Source organism: Anthonomus grandis, chromosome 6 (assembly GCF_022605725.1).
Source record: "Anthonomus grandis grandis chromosome 6, icAntGran1.3, whole genome shotgun sequence".
NCBI classification, from domain to species: Eukaryota; Metazoa; Arthropoda; class Insecta; order Coleoptera; family Curculionidae; genus Anthonomus; species Anthonomus grandis.
The window spans coordinates 30,304,369-30,321,735 of record NC_065551.1 but is presented as its reverse complement, the minus strand read 5'-3'; the positions used below and the strand labels follow the sequence as shown (position 1 = coordinate 30,321,735).

At 30.6% G+C, this 17,367-nt stretch overlaps 1 protein-coding gene across 6 annotated transcripts in view; it reads right to left on the bottom strand.

Annotated features, from left to right (window-relative positions):
* The window catches only part of LOC126737075 (V-type proton ATPase 116 kDa subunit a 1), a 49,609-nt gene that overhangs the window by 15,599 nt on the left and 16,643 nt on the right, over nucleotides 1-17,367 (bottom strand). For 3 of the 6 annotated variants that reach the window (XM_050441771.1, XM_050441768.1, XM_050441770.1), the window contains exons 6-8: nucleotides 3,440-3,566; nucleotides 1,636-1,812; nucleotides 304-516 (exon numbers count right to left, since the gene is read on the bottom strand). In XM_050441771.1, coding sequence (XP_050297728.1) covers nucleotides 304-516; nucleotides 1,636-1,812; nucleotides 3,440-3,566 — 517 coding nt within the window. Of the gene's footprint in view, nucleotides 1-303; nucleotides 517-1,635; nucleotides 1,813-3,439; nucleotides 3,567-4,059; nucleotides 4,102-7,685; nucleotides 7,778-14,606; nucleotides 14,657-17,367 lie in introns of all 6 variants that reach the window. The other 3 variants (XM_050441767.1, XM_050441772.1, XM_050441769.1) reach the window with 3 other exon arrangements.

Below are 17,367 nucleotides of genomic sequence, written 5' to 3'. Positions count from 1 at the left end.
GTATTTTCATGTGTGTATAGTAATTGTTAGTGTTATATAATGTAGAATATGGTATATGTTTATGGTATAAGAAATTAAAACATTTTTATCCTTCTTTCTTATCAAAAAAGGTAGCACGGGTAACAAAAGAAATTAGACCTAGAGTTCTTGGGTTCAGATCTTGATCACCTTCGTTTGCCTCTATAGATCTTGTATTTATTTTACAGGTTTTGCATTTATTAATTTATCTTTATACGGAGTTTGTTAAATATGAAAAAACGTTTAAAACTTTTTACCAGAAAAAAAGGAAATCTATCCTCTTACCGTTCCCCTCCTAAGAGCCAACTGAATATTTTCCAAATCTAACACCGGCACCCAACACTCGGCTATCAAACATTTCTGCGTCACGTCCAAATTGAATAAATTTAAAGTATGGTAGATCGCTTTGATTTTTCTGACTTTGACGAACCAATTCTTGATATTCTTCGCTGCCGCCACGAGAACTCTATGTCTGTGATCTTGGGTTTGTCCCAAAACCTGCAACATTATATAATTTATAGTAAGTTTCGTCTCCTAAAATTAATTTCTTCCTCAAACGTTAGAGTTCGTCGAAACTTAAAGAGTAAGAATGAAAAACTATTAGTTTACTGCGACGTCTCGCCGGTTTAATTTCAGTGTCCTTAGACATAGAAATAAAGGCATGGAATTACATAACAAAAGGAGGAAGAGTCCCTTTCTGTGAATGGTTGGTATTATTATGTTCACCATGCAACAAAAAGCAATAAAACAATATTAGCTGGCCATCACTTTGACACTGAACATATTTTTTTATTTAAGTCTGGTTTTGGATCCCGAAACTAACAACACTAAAAAATATATGGGCGAAATAATCCACATTTATTTATGTAAAGATAGTATAAATTAAGGAACGGACACCTTGGGCCTGAGTCATATATATAGAAATTTTTTAAATAAATATAGTTCATTAAAATAATGAAACCTTATGCAAGGTATTTCAATATAAATATTCGTTTACTTTTTAATCATAATTAATTAATAACTCTTAAATAAGAAATCTACTAATTAAATATGACGAAAATAATTGTTTTATAGACCTGTGACAGAATCTGTGATTTTTAATTTTAGTTATTCATTTTTGCTTTTTAGGGTTTTTTTTTACTACCGCATATCTCTGAGCACCACATAGAAATAGGATTATTAATTTGCAATACCAAGCAAGAAAGCATCTCTTAAGTAATTGTTATTTAAGTAGGAAAATTAGTGATGTATCTCTTGCGTTGTGCTTTTACATATTGTTGAATTACCACCGATTGTTAAGGTAGTTGATTGCTTTGTTTTTTAACTTTAATTTTTCTTTTAAATCTTCTCGTCTTAAATAAGTTTCTAATTCTTTCAACTGTGTTGTCTTTTTTTGTATTTATATTTGAACAAAATCTGTAATCTTTGTCTATTTATGAAGAAAGAGCCTTCTTCCTATTTTGTTATTTAGATTTCTTTATTTCAAGGCCTGAGGAAGCCTAATCCTACAAGTTCCAACGAACTCTAAGATTTTAGAAAGAAACTGTAAAATTTATTATGGACTTCGTTATTTTTTTAAGTCAGAAATCATATTTGTTAACAGAAAGAATTACTTACCGTATTTAAATCTTCAATGCGGGTCATGACTCCCATGGCCATTTCCCTACGGTCAGCCGGCGCCTCTGGGCACGGATACAAAGTCGCCCTGAATCCTTCACAGATTTTCTTTACTCGGGTTTTCAGCTGATCACCTTGAAAGAAGATGATGAACACTGACTTGTAGACTTGATCACCCTGCAAATGGGATAGTAAGAATTTATTTAATCTATCCAAAAAAAAAAAACTAGTAGATGAAAAAACGAGTTTGTACCCTCCCTCAACTTCACAATTCTTGAATTAAGTTTCGTCAGTTGTACGCTGTAATTGAGTATCAGGAAAGTCAAATAGAACACCAACACACATATTCAGCGTAAGAAAAAACGTTTCTTATTGCTTGCTTCTGCTTTCTTACGCTGAATACGTGTGTGACTTTTCTAATGATCCAGAATTCTTTTTTTAATAATATTTTTTGCACCTTGTAGAAAGTATACAAAAGTTCTTATTTACTTATTCAAAGTTGTATGAAATATATGAAATAATACTTCAGATTGTTAAATAGTAGGAATTTTTTAGCAAACAAAAATAAATTTTATTTTATTCCTCTTAATGTTTTGTTATAATTGTAGAGGATTAGTCTCGAGAAACATCGCTCAATTGTAGGAAAAGTGTAAGTATGAAAAATCTGAGAATTTGATAATATCTAGGTCGATGGGAGCAACTCAGCTAAAGTATTTTCAAGATGAAAGTACTTTCGGCTATACGGTCTCAAATATTGAAAAGAATAATTATATGACTATTTGAGACTATGGGAAAGTGATTTCCAAATTGATATATAAAATACTTGATAACATACCTACTAACGCCAAGAAACCGAATTTTAGAAAGTTTAAATTATCTCACTTTAAAATTGATATACAACACAACATAGAAATACATTGGATTACAGACTAGGAATAACCTTGCTATACTGCTTTTAAAAAAGGTAGAGAGCTATTACTCTCTACCTTTTTTAAATGCAGTCTAAATATAAATTTCCGAGAGTTTTGTAGTCATCCATGGGTGTAGGTAAACTTAGTACCTAGTTAATAAATAGAGCGAGAAAAATAGGTAGGGTTCCAACGCTATAAGAAGGATACAGGTGGGTGCGATTTTTAAATGTAACACAGATTTGCATAATATTTAATATACTAATTTGGCAGGCATAAGGCAATGTCAAAATTATTGTGCTTCCGCCAGGTAATTTGGCGGACGTAAATAAATAAGGCTCAAAATAAAAAACACAGAGTCTAAATATTATTTCAAAAGTGTTAAACCCGGTAGTATTTGCTGTTATGTTAGATATAGCATACACGCAGTAAATAAAAAATAAATAAGGATCAGACGTTTACTCCAACGAAAAGAAGTTCTACTAGTAGATCTACTACTCATACTCCTGCATTGTCAGTCGATGAAAAAGTTACTGTTTTAAATGTGCATGGTTGTTTAAAACACGACCACCCTAGATTTGTGGTTCTAGAGGAATGTTCCCGAATGACTGGAATACGAAAATACCATTTATAGACTATTGTGGGAAAGACAGACAGGATAAGTAGAACCTCTATAGCATAGTACAGGAAAACTAACCAGAGTCATTATTCTATAGTCATCCTATATCCCTTTTGCATTCTTAAGAAGATTTTTATTACTCTCTACCGATTTGAAATAGACTATAGTACATACATTTCAAAACCCAACCTATTGTGCAACCTTATTTAGAACTGATAGAATTAAGTATTGCAAAACTGTTTTAAGATTTAATTATCAGATAGGAAAAAGTACATACCGTAGACGGGTCTTCCAGAGGTGTCTCAATTTCGGCCTGACGAAGGAACACATTTCCGCGACAAGCTCTCCAAAGCATACGCTCGAAGGCAGGGATCCTCTCGCGAAGAATGACTCCAGCGACGAAGCTATATATTTTAAAATAAAATATTAATACGCTGGTTTTCAATTGTATCAAAAATTACAATCAAAGCCTCGGCAGACTTTTAAAATATTCGCTTACTTTGGCTTTGATTGATCAATAAAGCTACATCGGCACATCAAAAGTAAATTTATTTGTTGTTAAACTTAAGATAAGCCGATCGAGATCGAAACAATTGTACATTGAACAACATGTAAATTTAGTAACCAAAGACCAGACACAGTTTGTTAGAAAATTTTGTTCTTACCAGCATAAAACAACAAAAAAAAAAATGAATTAATAAACCGTATTCTTTGAGCCAATCATTTTTACCCGTACTGATTTGAAGATTGCATAATTAAAGCTAAGCAGTCAACCCAACCCAATAATCTAGAATCTAGCGCTGCCACTTTAAGCGAATACACAGGGTGCAACGGAAACATTTAGTAAGATTCACCCTGTATATTTGTACTACTAATATAAACAAAACAATTCTTTACCATGGGTAGTAATCCTCTGGATCATAATTCTTCTCCGGAAAACTGTTTTAAGTATAAAATGTAAATAGTTTAATAAACATTCTTAAAACATATTTTATGAATGTACATTGTGAAATAGAAATTGTTTATGAAACGCAATACTGTATCGCGTATCTATTTGATTCGCTTCTAAAAAGTAATTTAAAAATCGATAAGTTGAAGGACTCGTCGTGACAAGTGAATGGTTTTATTAAAATGTTTGAGACAAATTGCAGTTTATACAATCTGATTATAAGCAATATGAAGTCATGATTTATATTCTTCAGAATAAAAGTATGTTTTGTAGCAAAAAAACCAAGTCCTTATTTAGAAACGATAAAATTACTGATAAATAGAATCAAAACTATACCTACACACTAGTAACAAAAATACTATTACTATTTGATGTTGATTGATTTCATCAATGCTATAGTATGATTTTTTTAATTAAAGTTTTTTTGCTTTTATGCAACATTTTAATATTTTCATAAAAAATTGTTCCTGTGAAAGTGTAGAAATCATTGTCAGGTATTCATAATTATCCGATTATATTATGAATATACCGAGTGACGGTTTTTCAAAAGATCATATGCAGTTTAAACCACAAACAATTGATTCAGTAGTTTACGTTTACAATTAAAATATAGGGATAAAGAACATCGCAGTATTTAGCCTTATTTGGAATTCTCCAATATGTTGAAATTTAAAGCTCATAAAATTTCATCCTAAATTACAGGGCTAGAAGGTTGGAGGTACACCACTTTTATTCATATCTTAACTATACAAAAATATCCGTTGATCAGTATATCCCAGCAACTACCATTAACACTTTTTTTTTTTAATCAAATTAATTAGAAATAAAAACTTTGTTGTTCCTGATAAATTTTCTCTATTCTTTCTTAATTTTTCTCTATGTAGTTGATATTTCATTATGTAACTCATTTTATAATTATTTCAACCTCTGAAAATAAGAAAAAAATAATATGGAAATATAGTAAAAAATAAGTTCAGTGCATGAAAACTTGTGAAAAATTTAACATGGTTCTACCAGGAGAAGAAGGTTTTTGTTTTCAAATTAATTATATATTTTTTTAAAGATCATAATTCAGACACCACCAACCATCCTGCTTACTTTTGTGAAATATTTACTGATCATCATAAAACCTTGCAAAAGGAAGAATATTATCGGGATTTTAGCAACGCTGACTCAATAGCAATAATTTGTATACTTAATTAAATTATTAGGGGAATATTAAAATACTTTTAGGTGGAAAGTGCAAAACGTTTTAGGCCAAGAAAGCGAACGGAATAAATCCATCCACAGGCGGATTGGATAGTTGGATGGTTGGTTATTATGAAACTATAACTCATGGTAACTTTTGCTTTTACTTAATAATAGAAGTTCTCTTATTGAAAACTTAATGCCTTAATACACCTATTATTTATTTGCAGGTACTACCAAGAAAAATAAAAACATTCACCTGAAAATTCAAGTTAACATTTACATCTTAAACACATTTCAGAAGCAATTCTATTTCTCAATACCCTAATCCAAATAAAACTATATAATATATAATGGTCACTTGATCGATTTCAATTTTTCTTCATGCATAATACCTATATCGAAATCCTTCTCCACAAAAAAAAGGGCTCTGATTTTATAATTCATATTATGTAAACATGCAACCGTATTACCATTAAATGAAAAAGCTCAAGTGACTTTTGATTACGCAATGTGATGATTGTAATTTAATTGACATAATACAGCACGCCTTTCATTGTTTAGAACAATATTTATAATGGTATTATCAATGATTTATAAAACATTTTAAGGCTGACCTTAAATCGGCATGATATATTATGCGGGATTACTAGAATTGATATATTACATACATACATAGTGCAAACTTCATATGATACAAGCGCTAAGATGACACGTCAAGCAATGAGTGATGTATTTTCAATTAATTCCCTAATTAGTAACCAAAACAAAATTGGGTTGCAGAATTATAATGTATTTCTCGGATCAGGACTAGTTCGAAAATTTTAATAACTTTTTTCCTTAAAATATAAATATTATAAATAATAAAAAAGGTGAGAACGACTTATTGAATCATTGACGTCAAATATCAGAATGAGAAAAATAGTAGGTTTAAAGGGATTACGAACTCTTTTATTCTTAGAACACCCTTCTTGGAGGTATTTATATTTATTGGACTTTATTTATTTTCTTTTATCAGTGTTAAATTCTTTACCCAAAATTTTGGCATCCCACTAACCAGAAAAATATTTACAGACATTGACAAACATTTTTAATCTCAAAAGCAGTAGCATTGCACTGGCATCTATAATTATATTAACAGTAGTTCTTCTCACCCTGGTTAATTAAAAAATACAACCGCAAATCTAAACATCGTCAAGAGAAATCCTTATCGAAAGTCCTTCAAGCTTTAACCATTAATCAGTTAAATTAGCAGAAAAAATGACAAGAAAAGGGAAATATTGAAATCGGAGTAAAATAATAAGATGTTTTATCTTCTGCCCATAAATTATTTCAGTCTGAAGTTGGATCTTCATCCAAAGTTTTATCAGAAAACATTTAAAGATTGTCATCGATCATTATCGGTTATCAATACCGGTCATAAGCTAAGTCAAGTAGATTATCTACATCACTTTCAAACATTGTTCACAAAATTATCAGGTTCTTATTGGTTAAGGACATACTATTTGAACCAAAAAGATTTCCTAGTCAACAATAGGAGTGCAGACTGGTTCGCTATGCAAAAACTCCATGACAAATTTTACATTAAATGTCGAGCACGTTCACAATCAAGAGACATAACACCCATCGTTCGCAAGGCGTTTCAGCATACATATTCATGACCACATTCCCTTGAGATGCCTACGGTCACTTTCACTTTGCGATTATTCGATAGATCGATTTTTGGCGTAGCAGATTCTTGTAAAATATCCAGAACTAGTGTTTACGATTCAATTATTTTTTGGGGCATTTACGTGGACGATATCACTAACTTACAAACTTAACCAGCATTAGTAAGTACATAGGTTTACCACAATGACCAAGTATAACTACTTAGCTATACTAGATTGTTCAAGCAAGTACTGAAAACTAAAAAAAGAGTAAATGACAAAAAAATACTGACCAATTAACCTGGTTCTTTTGTATAAGCAAACGTCATTGAAGTTTCTATATGAGAAAAGGGTTTAAATATAAAGCTGTCAAGTGTGACTGATCAAACTTTCAATTATAAGAAGGAAATATAATGCATGTGTATGCAATGATGGTTTTAACAGAATATATAAACACGTGATCACACGCGATCATTAATACCTGATTTGGACACAAGTCTTTTACAAACAACCTCCTACCCAGTACACTATACTAATCCAGTTACCATTTGACTGATGTATTGAAAATTATGATGTTGCATTAATCGATTAGTATAACAAATGTTATAAAAAAATGTTAGTAAATGGAACGCATATATTAGTGGCGAAATCCTCGTAAATAAAAACATTCTAGTTTTTAGTCGATGATAGATGCAAAGTGATAACTGTGGGATAATGTGTGGACTTGATATACGTACCCTAGCTGAACGGAGCCGCTCTGTCTGGCAATAGAGTCTTCACTTATGAGGGCTCTGGTCATAGATTCAGTGGGGTTAGTGCCCCCCTCGTGCTGCTCAACAACACAACACATTAGCAAACCCGTGAGACATCAAGCACCCATTTGCATTTTTTTACATTGATTATATAGCTTTTTACATACAAAAGGCGAACACAGATTATGTAATCAGTTCTAGATTTTATGATAAGGTCCGTAATATTATTGGTGTCTGAGGATTGTGTTGAACATTTTAAATTTTACAAAATTCTATTAAGACGAGTCTCCTCTAGTTCTAAAATTTGTGAACTTGATTTGTGAAAACTATATGAAAGATCGTTTGGAATAACACATAATAGATCATAATAAACAAATGTGTTTGAGATGTGTTGCCTCGACAGACAATGAAAGTTCTGTTTATATTTTCTCATATTGACCATGAATTAAAAGTAAATATATATAATTTTTACATATATTTGGAGTGTTATTGCAATGTTCAAAAAATTAAATAGAAAAACAGATGCTAAAGTAATTATCACGTCTGACCCACATTTTCCGAAAAAGGATCCTTTGGTAGAATTTGCATTAAATAGAAGAAATTCATTAAAATAGAAGAAATATATTAAAAAATACAAAATCAGATAAAAGAATCCTAATAACAAAATATCGACTCAAGAAATCATCCACATTAAAATAAATTTAAATCAGATTTAAGTAAAGGGTGCTTCGCGACTCTAATGCTTTAACAATACCGAGCAAAAATACTATAAATGTATTCAAAACGCAATATTCGAAAAAATAGAAAATTAGAATTTAAAATTACAAACCATAGCAGTTAAACTTTTTTGACAAATAAAAATTTATTTTTGTAAGTTATTTTAGTACTAAACCCTATATTGAAGAAGGAAGTCTATTATCCTAGAAGTTCACATTTTTGTTTATTAATCATCTTTTAGATATACAGAAGAAAATATGAAAAAGCTTTTTCTCTAAAATCACAGGAATAGGTAAAGTCATCAGAGGGACTGAATATCAATCAATATTAGCCTTTCCACCCTAGATAGATTTCCACTGAACATAAAACGGTTTATAGAAATGCAAAAAAAAAAATTCAAAAATTGAAGTAAATGAAAATCTCATATACAATTCTTCTAATCCTATAAGGGCTCTCTGACAGATTCTAAATGGGAGTAAAAGTAGAAATGACGATAATAGTGAACTCTTTTTGATTTAACTTGAACCACGTGGAAAATTACTTTTAAGGACATGAACAGTTCTATAGAAAAGAACTGAATTAATGAATAAAATTATGATTGTTGGTGCAACAATCCAGGCTAACCAAGATATTCTATGTACTCCATGATAAAAAGAGATAGATAGTATATTTAATCACGAGCTTACTTTTAACTATTTGAGTAAGTATTATTGCTATTTTGCAAACCTATTAAATTATATTAATTTTAATTGTCCTAGCAAATAAAAGTCAATGGTAACATTTGTAATATTGCGTTTTAAATACATATATGTATATTGGATATTTTTTACTGAAAAAACCTTTAAGAAACACACCCCTAGACTATGATTATAAAAATTATAACAACCGCAGTATTACGAAATTTCTTATGTAAGTCAACATATTAATATAAAATCACAATTAGCAGGAACGACAACACAAAGCAGAAACATAAAGGGAGGCGTATATTTTTAGAGTGATTCGTCCCATATCCAGTCTGACAAGCGGTTTGCCAAACTGTTTTATTATCAAATGTGTATTTAATGACTTACTTTGCAATATTAGGTGAGCCTCATCAATAAAAACCGGAGATTAATCCAAAACGCCTTCTGATAAGCAATAATAGTTATTTATAAAGTATTAACATTTTTAAAACCCATAGTAATTACGATAAGATGATGTGTCATGAAAGTTGTCTTTATTAGGTTTCGCCTTTTGTATGTTTTCAATTATGTTTGCGCGTAGGATCGATGCCTGTATTTAGGAAATATATTCATTATCTTATTTATGGTTTAAAAAAATAGCATTCATTAACATTTACATATCCAAAAAAGTATACATACAGTGATGGAAAGAAGTGGGATACATACACCTAATTAAAATATGAAAAAAGAGGGATATATATTTTCATAAATAATAAAACATTTTCAAATTGTAGTTGGAAATTAGAATGGACACTTTTTTATTTAGAATGCTCATTAGCATCAGACTGCCTGGCATCTTTCAGGCCTAGAGTCAACCAATAATTAATGAGTTTCTGGAGAAATTTATGACCACTCTTTTATATAGGGAAATCCCAAAAATGGTCAAGTTTGGTGGTTCACTTGACTATTTCAATACAGTTACTGTTAAAATCCTTTAGCTATAATTTGTATAACTCCACTCAAGATTTTTCTAAAGCTTCTGTAAACTGCAATTATTAATCACTATATACTGCAGAGACAGCATGGACTATACTTTTCCAGAGGGGCATTTAGACAAATTCAAAAGAAAAAAACTACTGTAATAAGTAAATTTCCAGCAACTAACTTGTAAATTGAATTGAAAAATGTGTACAGAATTAAATCAACCTGATAAAAGACCATCACTTGCAATAAATTATTAATACGGGGGAAGTAAAAGCTGTCATATAATCTTAAAACTTAATTCTAGTCCTGGAATTGATCAGACTACACCTGTTTTCTTAAAAACTATTTGCGAACCCTAAAAAAAGCTTTTGCAGCACTTTTCAGCAACACTAATGAAACTGGCCAGTTTCCAGAGCTATGGAAGATAGCAGTGGTGTCTCCAGTATCCAAAAAAAGGCTGTAATTAATTTTCAGAGAACAGAGTCTGTAACTTCCTGTGTAAACGTAGTGAAAATAGATGATGTACACATTATTTCACCACATCAACCCGATCTTCTTCCAAAAAAGTCTACCTTTACCAGACTTAACAAATGGGCAAAATCTTATAGTGGCAACAAGCCAATTGACGTATCTTGACTTTGAAAAAACGTTTAATATGATATTCTGGTTTTCCTATTGCTGAGCTCTTTGCAAAGCATTTATCTTCTGTATATAATACTAGCAACCAAAAGACCTCATTTAATTCCGATAACGATATCAATTATAAGTTAAATTTATTAAGTAAATCCTACTGATGTTGAAACTGCACTTTCACAAGTTGATGCAAATGAAGTTGCAGGTCCTGATCAAATACCCAACAGGGTTTTGATAGAATGCTGCCATTCTCATAATTTTCCTCTGTACAAAGTATTTAGTGGTTCAATAAATCATGTCTGCTCCCTGAAAATTGGAAGCTATCCAATGTTTGTCCATATTTAAATCTGGAAATAAAAACGATGTGTCTATTTACCGTTCTTATTAGCATCATCCCTTCCTAAGTTTTTTGAGCAACGTATCGAGGCTGTTCTGAAAAAGGTTTTTCAAGAGATTTTGGTTGATCCACAACACGGATTTTACAGTGGATCTTTTCATATTTAATAATTAGTTCATTCAATGAAGACCGTGAGGTACATGCAATTTATATCGATATTATGATGAAGAAGCCTTTGACAAGCTTAACAATTCCATTTTCATTCATTAACTATCAGAGCTTGGCATCACTGGCACCTTGTCCTCTTGGATCAAATAATATTTAAGCAATCGTGAGCAGCAAGTTATAATGAATGATTGCCTGTCTCAACGCTTTAAGTCTTCAGAAGTTCCACAAAACTTGCATCTCGGTCTTCTCCTGTTTATGCTATTTATAAAAGATCTTGTTCTTTGCCTGAAGTCAAAATGCCTCGATCATATTGACTTAGCTCCAATTATAGGGCATGCCTCTTAATATTATTAAATGTTGCTTCATGAGATTCAGAAGAAACAGCAGTCTGTACCTGTAGAATACTCAATTAATAGCGCAACTTTAAACCATGTTTAGTAAAGGATCTTGCTGTCTATTTGGAGCTTAATATTCGTTTTTTTCATCACCTTGATCATATTATATCTAAGGCAAACAGAATATTGAAGTTTCAGTAGTATTCCTCCTATTTCAGTGAAAATTTCAGTAGTATTCCTGCATTTAAATCTCTGGTCAGATTTAATCTTGACTTTGCTAATGTAATATGCTGATTGAAAATATTCAGCCAAATTGGTCAAGTTTATGAGATTTATCCTTTAAGATTAGGTACATTTCACTTAATCCCTTGTCAAGTAGAAGGATGTATGTTTTGCTGTTAAGGTTCTAAATAAAATAACAAGATGTTCTGATTGTCTTGCTCTCTTCTCAATCCATTTCCACCTTACTCGACCCGAAATCATTTACTTCTCCATGTCCCTTTCTGTCGAACAACATAATGTTACAACAGTCAATAAGCAGGCAGAGAATCTTGATTTTTTCTGTTGCTCATTAAATTCCTTTAAAAAATTTGCAGATGACACAAACATATATTGCAAGCCACTAATGCAGCATACTGATAGCAAAATCATCATTTTTTGATGGTGACCTTAACCCCAAGTATCAAAGGCAGCCAAAAAAGCCTACTCTCCTATCTAACTTCTTTCATTCAAGGATTTACCTCAAGAAATCTAAATTAATCTGTAGAAAACCGCAAGGCTGGAATATGCCTAGTCTATTTGGAATGCCTATTATGTCAAAAATACTAATCTGATTGACAGAGTAAATAGGCATATGAGCAGAATACCCATCGAGTTTAAAGATCTACTTTATGAGAGGCAACGAAGTTAATTTAACTGAGAAAGGAAAAAGCAGAGTGTTTTTTTAGTTGGTATTAGATAGGCCTATAGGCATTAAAGTGAACAATAACAGATGTGCAGATGATACTGTAATAATCGCGGATAATCCAAACGATCTTCAGGAATGATTGAATCGTGTCATAGAAACAAGCACAGCCTGAAAATTAACATAAAAAAATGAAGTTTATGAGTAAGACTCGTATTCCACAAATCAGAATTCAGGTGAATGAGAAGAATGTTGAGCAAGTGACCGAATTTAATTATCTGGGATGTATGTTGAACCAAAATTAGACATAATTGGACTATTAATTAGATGTAGAATAGAACAATCAAAAGCACCGTTCGAGAACGCTATGAATTCCAGTGCCTTATCTTTAACAAGATATAAGAAGGAGGAAAGAGTGGAATAGAAAAAAGAAAGCTTTCGTGGTTGCAGAATATTAAACAATGAACGGGGATAAGTAGTTTACAAGTACCCTAAAATGCTGCAATTGACACAAGCATATGACGGACACAATAAGAATTTGCATGGCGCTCGAAGAAGAAAAAGAAGGAATAAATTTCAAATTTACTCCAGGAATTAAAGGTTTTTTTTTTCTGGAATTCAAACTATTAATGTTTTTGTGCTTTTTAAGCATTTTAAGGTCACTTTTTCCAAAAATTTATACCTTTTTTTTCTTTAAATCAACGAAGAATTTTCTGAATAAATTCCAGACTTTTGGGATCATATTCGTATTTTATATTTCACAGGCATTTGAAGTTATTTTTGATATTTTAAAGGTAATTTCAATAACTTCTTATATGAATAATTCTTCTGAAGAATTTTTAAATTGTATTCCATGTATTTGAGTATCTATAAGAAGCTCATAAAATTGTTAAGCGAATACCAGCATTACTAAGAGCATAACTAAAAGTGTAGTAAAGAAAGATGTAACAAAAGTAAGAAATGAGTTTCTTCTCTGATAGAAGCGGCTTTTGTAACAGCAAGTCTTCCATAAAGACCTCCATCAAGTAGACGGTTCTGCTTGTTACGTTAATATCGAATTGCACTGATGTTTCGTTTGTAATTTATTAAAAAAAAATGTTGGGAATTAAGTATTACCCACAATATAAATAGTTTCTATACTTATTTCCAACCACAAAAAACATATTTCAATAATTTAAAAGTGTATTAGTCGAGTTCCTGTAATATTTAAAAGGCTCTCGACAAATTTACTATTGAATCCATTACTGTATGTAGGGAATACTCATAGGATTAGAAAAATAGATTAGCATACCTAAATATAATGAAATATAAAACTAAATACAGGCCTTCGTACGAAAATAAGGACAGGCAAACAACGACTAAAAAGCATATTACATCAAAAATCATATCAGTCAAATACAAAAAATACCTAGCATGGACTTACGAACAATATGAAATACATATAAAACAGTTTTCCGCAATACATTAATGTAGTGATAAGCACCATTCCGATTATTGGAAATCATGCATCAGATTAGAACCCATGCCAAAGCAATTTATATTTACAAAATGATAAATTTCAATGATTTAATTAATAGGTAAAATATATTAAGTTAGTCTAATTAACTTATTCGTCCTAATTTTACTTTAGAATTATAGTATAATTCTAATAATATTATAGTAATACTTTAGATGATAAGTTTTTTTGATCCGTCACTTATGATGAAGTGCTTTTAGTAATTGATATCAAGATGTAGTAATAGGAAAATCAATACAAGTGTTAATCCACATTCAATCCACCATTGATCATGCAATGTACGAATGTATGTTAATTTAGCCCGATTGAGCAATTAGTGCCACTACAAACAGGTTATTTGCATACATCATGCGAATTTTTATAGTTGTTTAATTTTTTTTCCACTTCATTTTACAGTTCATAAAAACTGAAAGGCTCAGAGAACGTCTAAATTTACATCAATTTAATATTATTATACTACTCGCTACGACTTGTGTTAAGAATTCATTTCAATTAACTGGCTATGCCAAAGACTTATGTCAAAACGACATTTATGGTTTTAAAAGTAAATAAAAAATTATTTAATCATAAGTTTTTGGCATTACCCTAGGAAAATGTTAAACATCGGAAAAAAGTAATTTTGAGTTTTGACAGATACACAGTAATCTTGCCTTAATGTCTTCCGGTAACCGACCGTGTCCGCCATCATGAACGTAAAGTGCTGTAAGAACGATATTTTCCAATTTAGTGTCAAAATTAGTTAGGTCAAATATAGTAGTATTTCAACAGATATGATTAAAGTTAAATAGGTTCTACATCACCATTAATTCGTTTTTTTAATAATATGAATGTATTTTATGATGATTTAAGTTGAACTGAATTATTTGGTTTAAAATTTCAGACAAAACCCTTTTAATTACTTCATCAAAACTAATTTATTTATCAGTACTCAATGACTTTTTAATCAAATGAGATGCGAATTCCCTACGACTTATGTAAGGACAAGGAATTGAAATCTACTAATCAGAAGCTACAATATCAAATCTGTGGTGATTATAGCAGAAAGAAAGCACATGAGACCAGATGAAAACATAATTTGCATCTAAAAAATTTTAATTTGTATAGATTATTACATACAACATACTCGTTTTACTAAAATACCCAGATTATGTTACAAAAGTGTTGTGGTAATCCAAAGTACCAAGAAGCAAATCAGGTGATATCAAAAATCATTTGTTAGAGAAATTTCCAATAAATGTCAAGGTTCTTGAAATAGAGCTGCATCACCATTCAACCTATTGTTAAAGAACCAAACAATCAATAAGATATTGAAGAAAATATAACCTTAAATTGCCACTGGATAAGAAGTCAAACAGAACTTGTTATTGCCATTAAACTCCTCCCTTGACTGAAATATGACGGTTTTAGTTAAACACATTTTTTATCAACTCATTTATTTTGAAAGAAACATTTTCAATTTCAACTTGAATTGATTGATCAGGTCAAGTATTGATGACTAAACGTGCAATTTATTGAAGACCTCTATATGAAAATTTGCGATGTAACAAATTCAATTTATGGACACAAATAAATAAAGTTCAATTAGTGATGTGTGTTCAGATAGTGATGATTCAATTAGTTGTGAATTGAAACCTAACCGAATTACAATAATTTTAACAATCTAGGAAACGTTTGAATGGATTCGTTTAATTTTATTAACACGTGGGGGAAATACCACAACAGTAAAATTAATCAAGCAGTACTAAGTTAGCCTTGAATAACAACCGAACGGGAATTGGTATTTTAAAAATATTAAGTTTTTTCTTTTATAGAAATCACGAGGTGCTTAGACATCTAACCACAGATATAATTATGATAATGGTTTGTTTCGTGTCTATTTTAAATCAGTATGTAAGACAGGAAATGTATAGTCATTATATATTAAGTGCTTGGGGGACATATCAATACGCTTTCATTGGATTCAATAAATTAACTGAAATACAAATTGAATTTATTATGTATTAAGTGCTTGGGGCACATATCAACACTTTTTCATTGGGTTCAAGAAATTAAATGAAATACGAATAACTGAGTGATTTACTTATGAACCAGAAATCATAAACCATGTAGAAGCCATAACAACTGATTATGTACCATACACGTAACGCAAGATAAATTATATTTTTTTACATGTGTTAATCAATAAAAGTCGTGGATTATTATATATTTTTTAATATATAGGCTAGGCCGGATTTATCTATGTAAACAATTTAATTGTCTATAATCATAACGAATCAGGTAAAATTTCAAACAAATTATAAAAATTAAAATTCCATTTAAATAAAAACAATTAGATAAATTAAAATATTTTGACCCTGTACCGAACGAATCCTGCGTAACGTGTATTATTACAACCGACTCTCGTTTTTGGCAACAACTTCTATTTGTTCAAAGGTAAAATGTTTTGGCAGGTCCACCAGACAAAAGTATGCAGCCGCGGCGATTTAAGAGAGGTTTTAAAATCGTTTATTAGAGTCGTTGAAATTTCGAGTAACAATAAAATTATCGTAAATCATTATTTCAATTTGTAGTGTTAGCAGGATTTGTAATAAAAGAATAAACATGAATTAACATTTAATTGCATCACTTAGTCGGTATATAAAGCTAATATTCCATATCCAATTTAATGTAAATAAATAGAAATCATTCTTGTAATTAGAATAAAAATGACGACGCTACCTTTGGAATATCGAAAATCATAAGATACAGGTTCGTGTAAATAAGGGCACCTCAGTTTTTTTTTCAGTTCCACTTATTTCAAACGGGCAATTTTACTGATTTTTTTTACTGAATTCTCAGGATTTATTTTAAATGTTTACACTTTTAGTTATTTATTTAAATCTTAAAATAGACAATATAAGCGACCCGTGTTACTTCACCAATATTGCCAATGCTTTACTTGCCAAAAGAATATAAAATCATTTTCAATTGCAAATTCTTAAACTTCCCACAATAGTAATAATTTTAGCCTTTTATTCAAATATAAAGTCTATGTAAATTAACAAATTTTACGTTGTCAATGTATAATTACTCAATCCGGCTTATCAGTAAATAAATTTACTTGATGCCATCCGTAATACTTCTTAAGCATATCCAAATACGTAAACGTATGCCAAATTACTGGGCCACACTGCCTATAGTTCCAATGTCTAATGCACAATAACAATTACGTAAAAGTGTTTTGTTCGTCAATTTAAAATTAAAATGGGCGTTAAAAAACATAAAGTTTTACGATGTTTACTGGAAGGTACAATAGATGATTTTAAATTGTGTGTCTAAAATGGGTGATGCATAGAAAAAATGCGTAAAAAATATCAAATTCGACCCTCAACATGGGGATCTCGGAATCTATAAGAGATACGAAGATGGTTA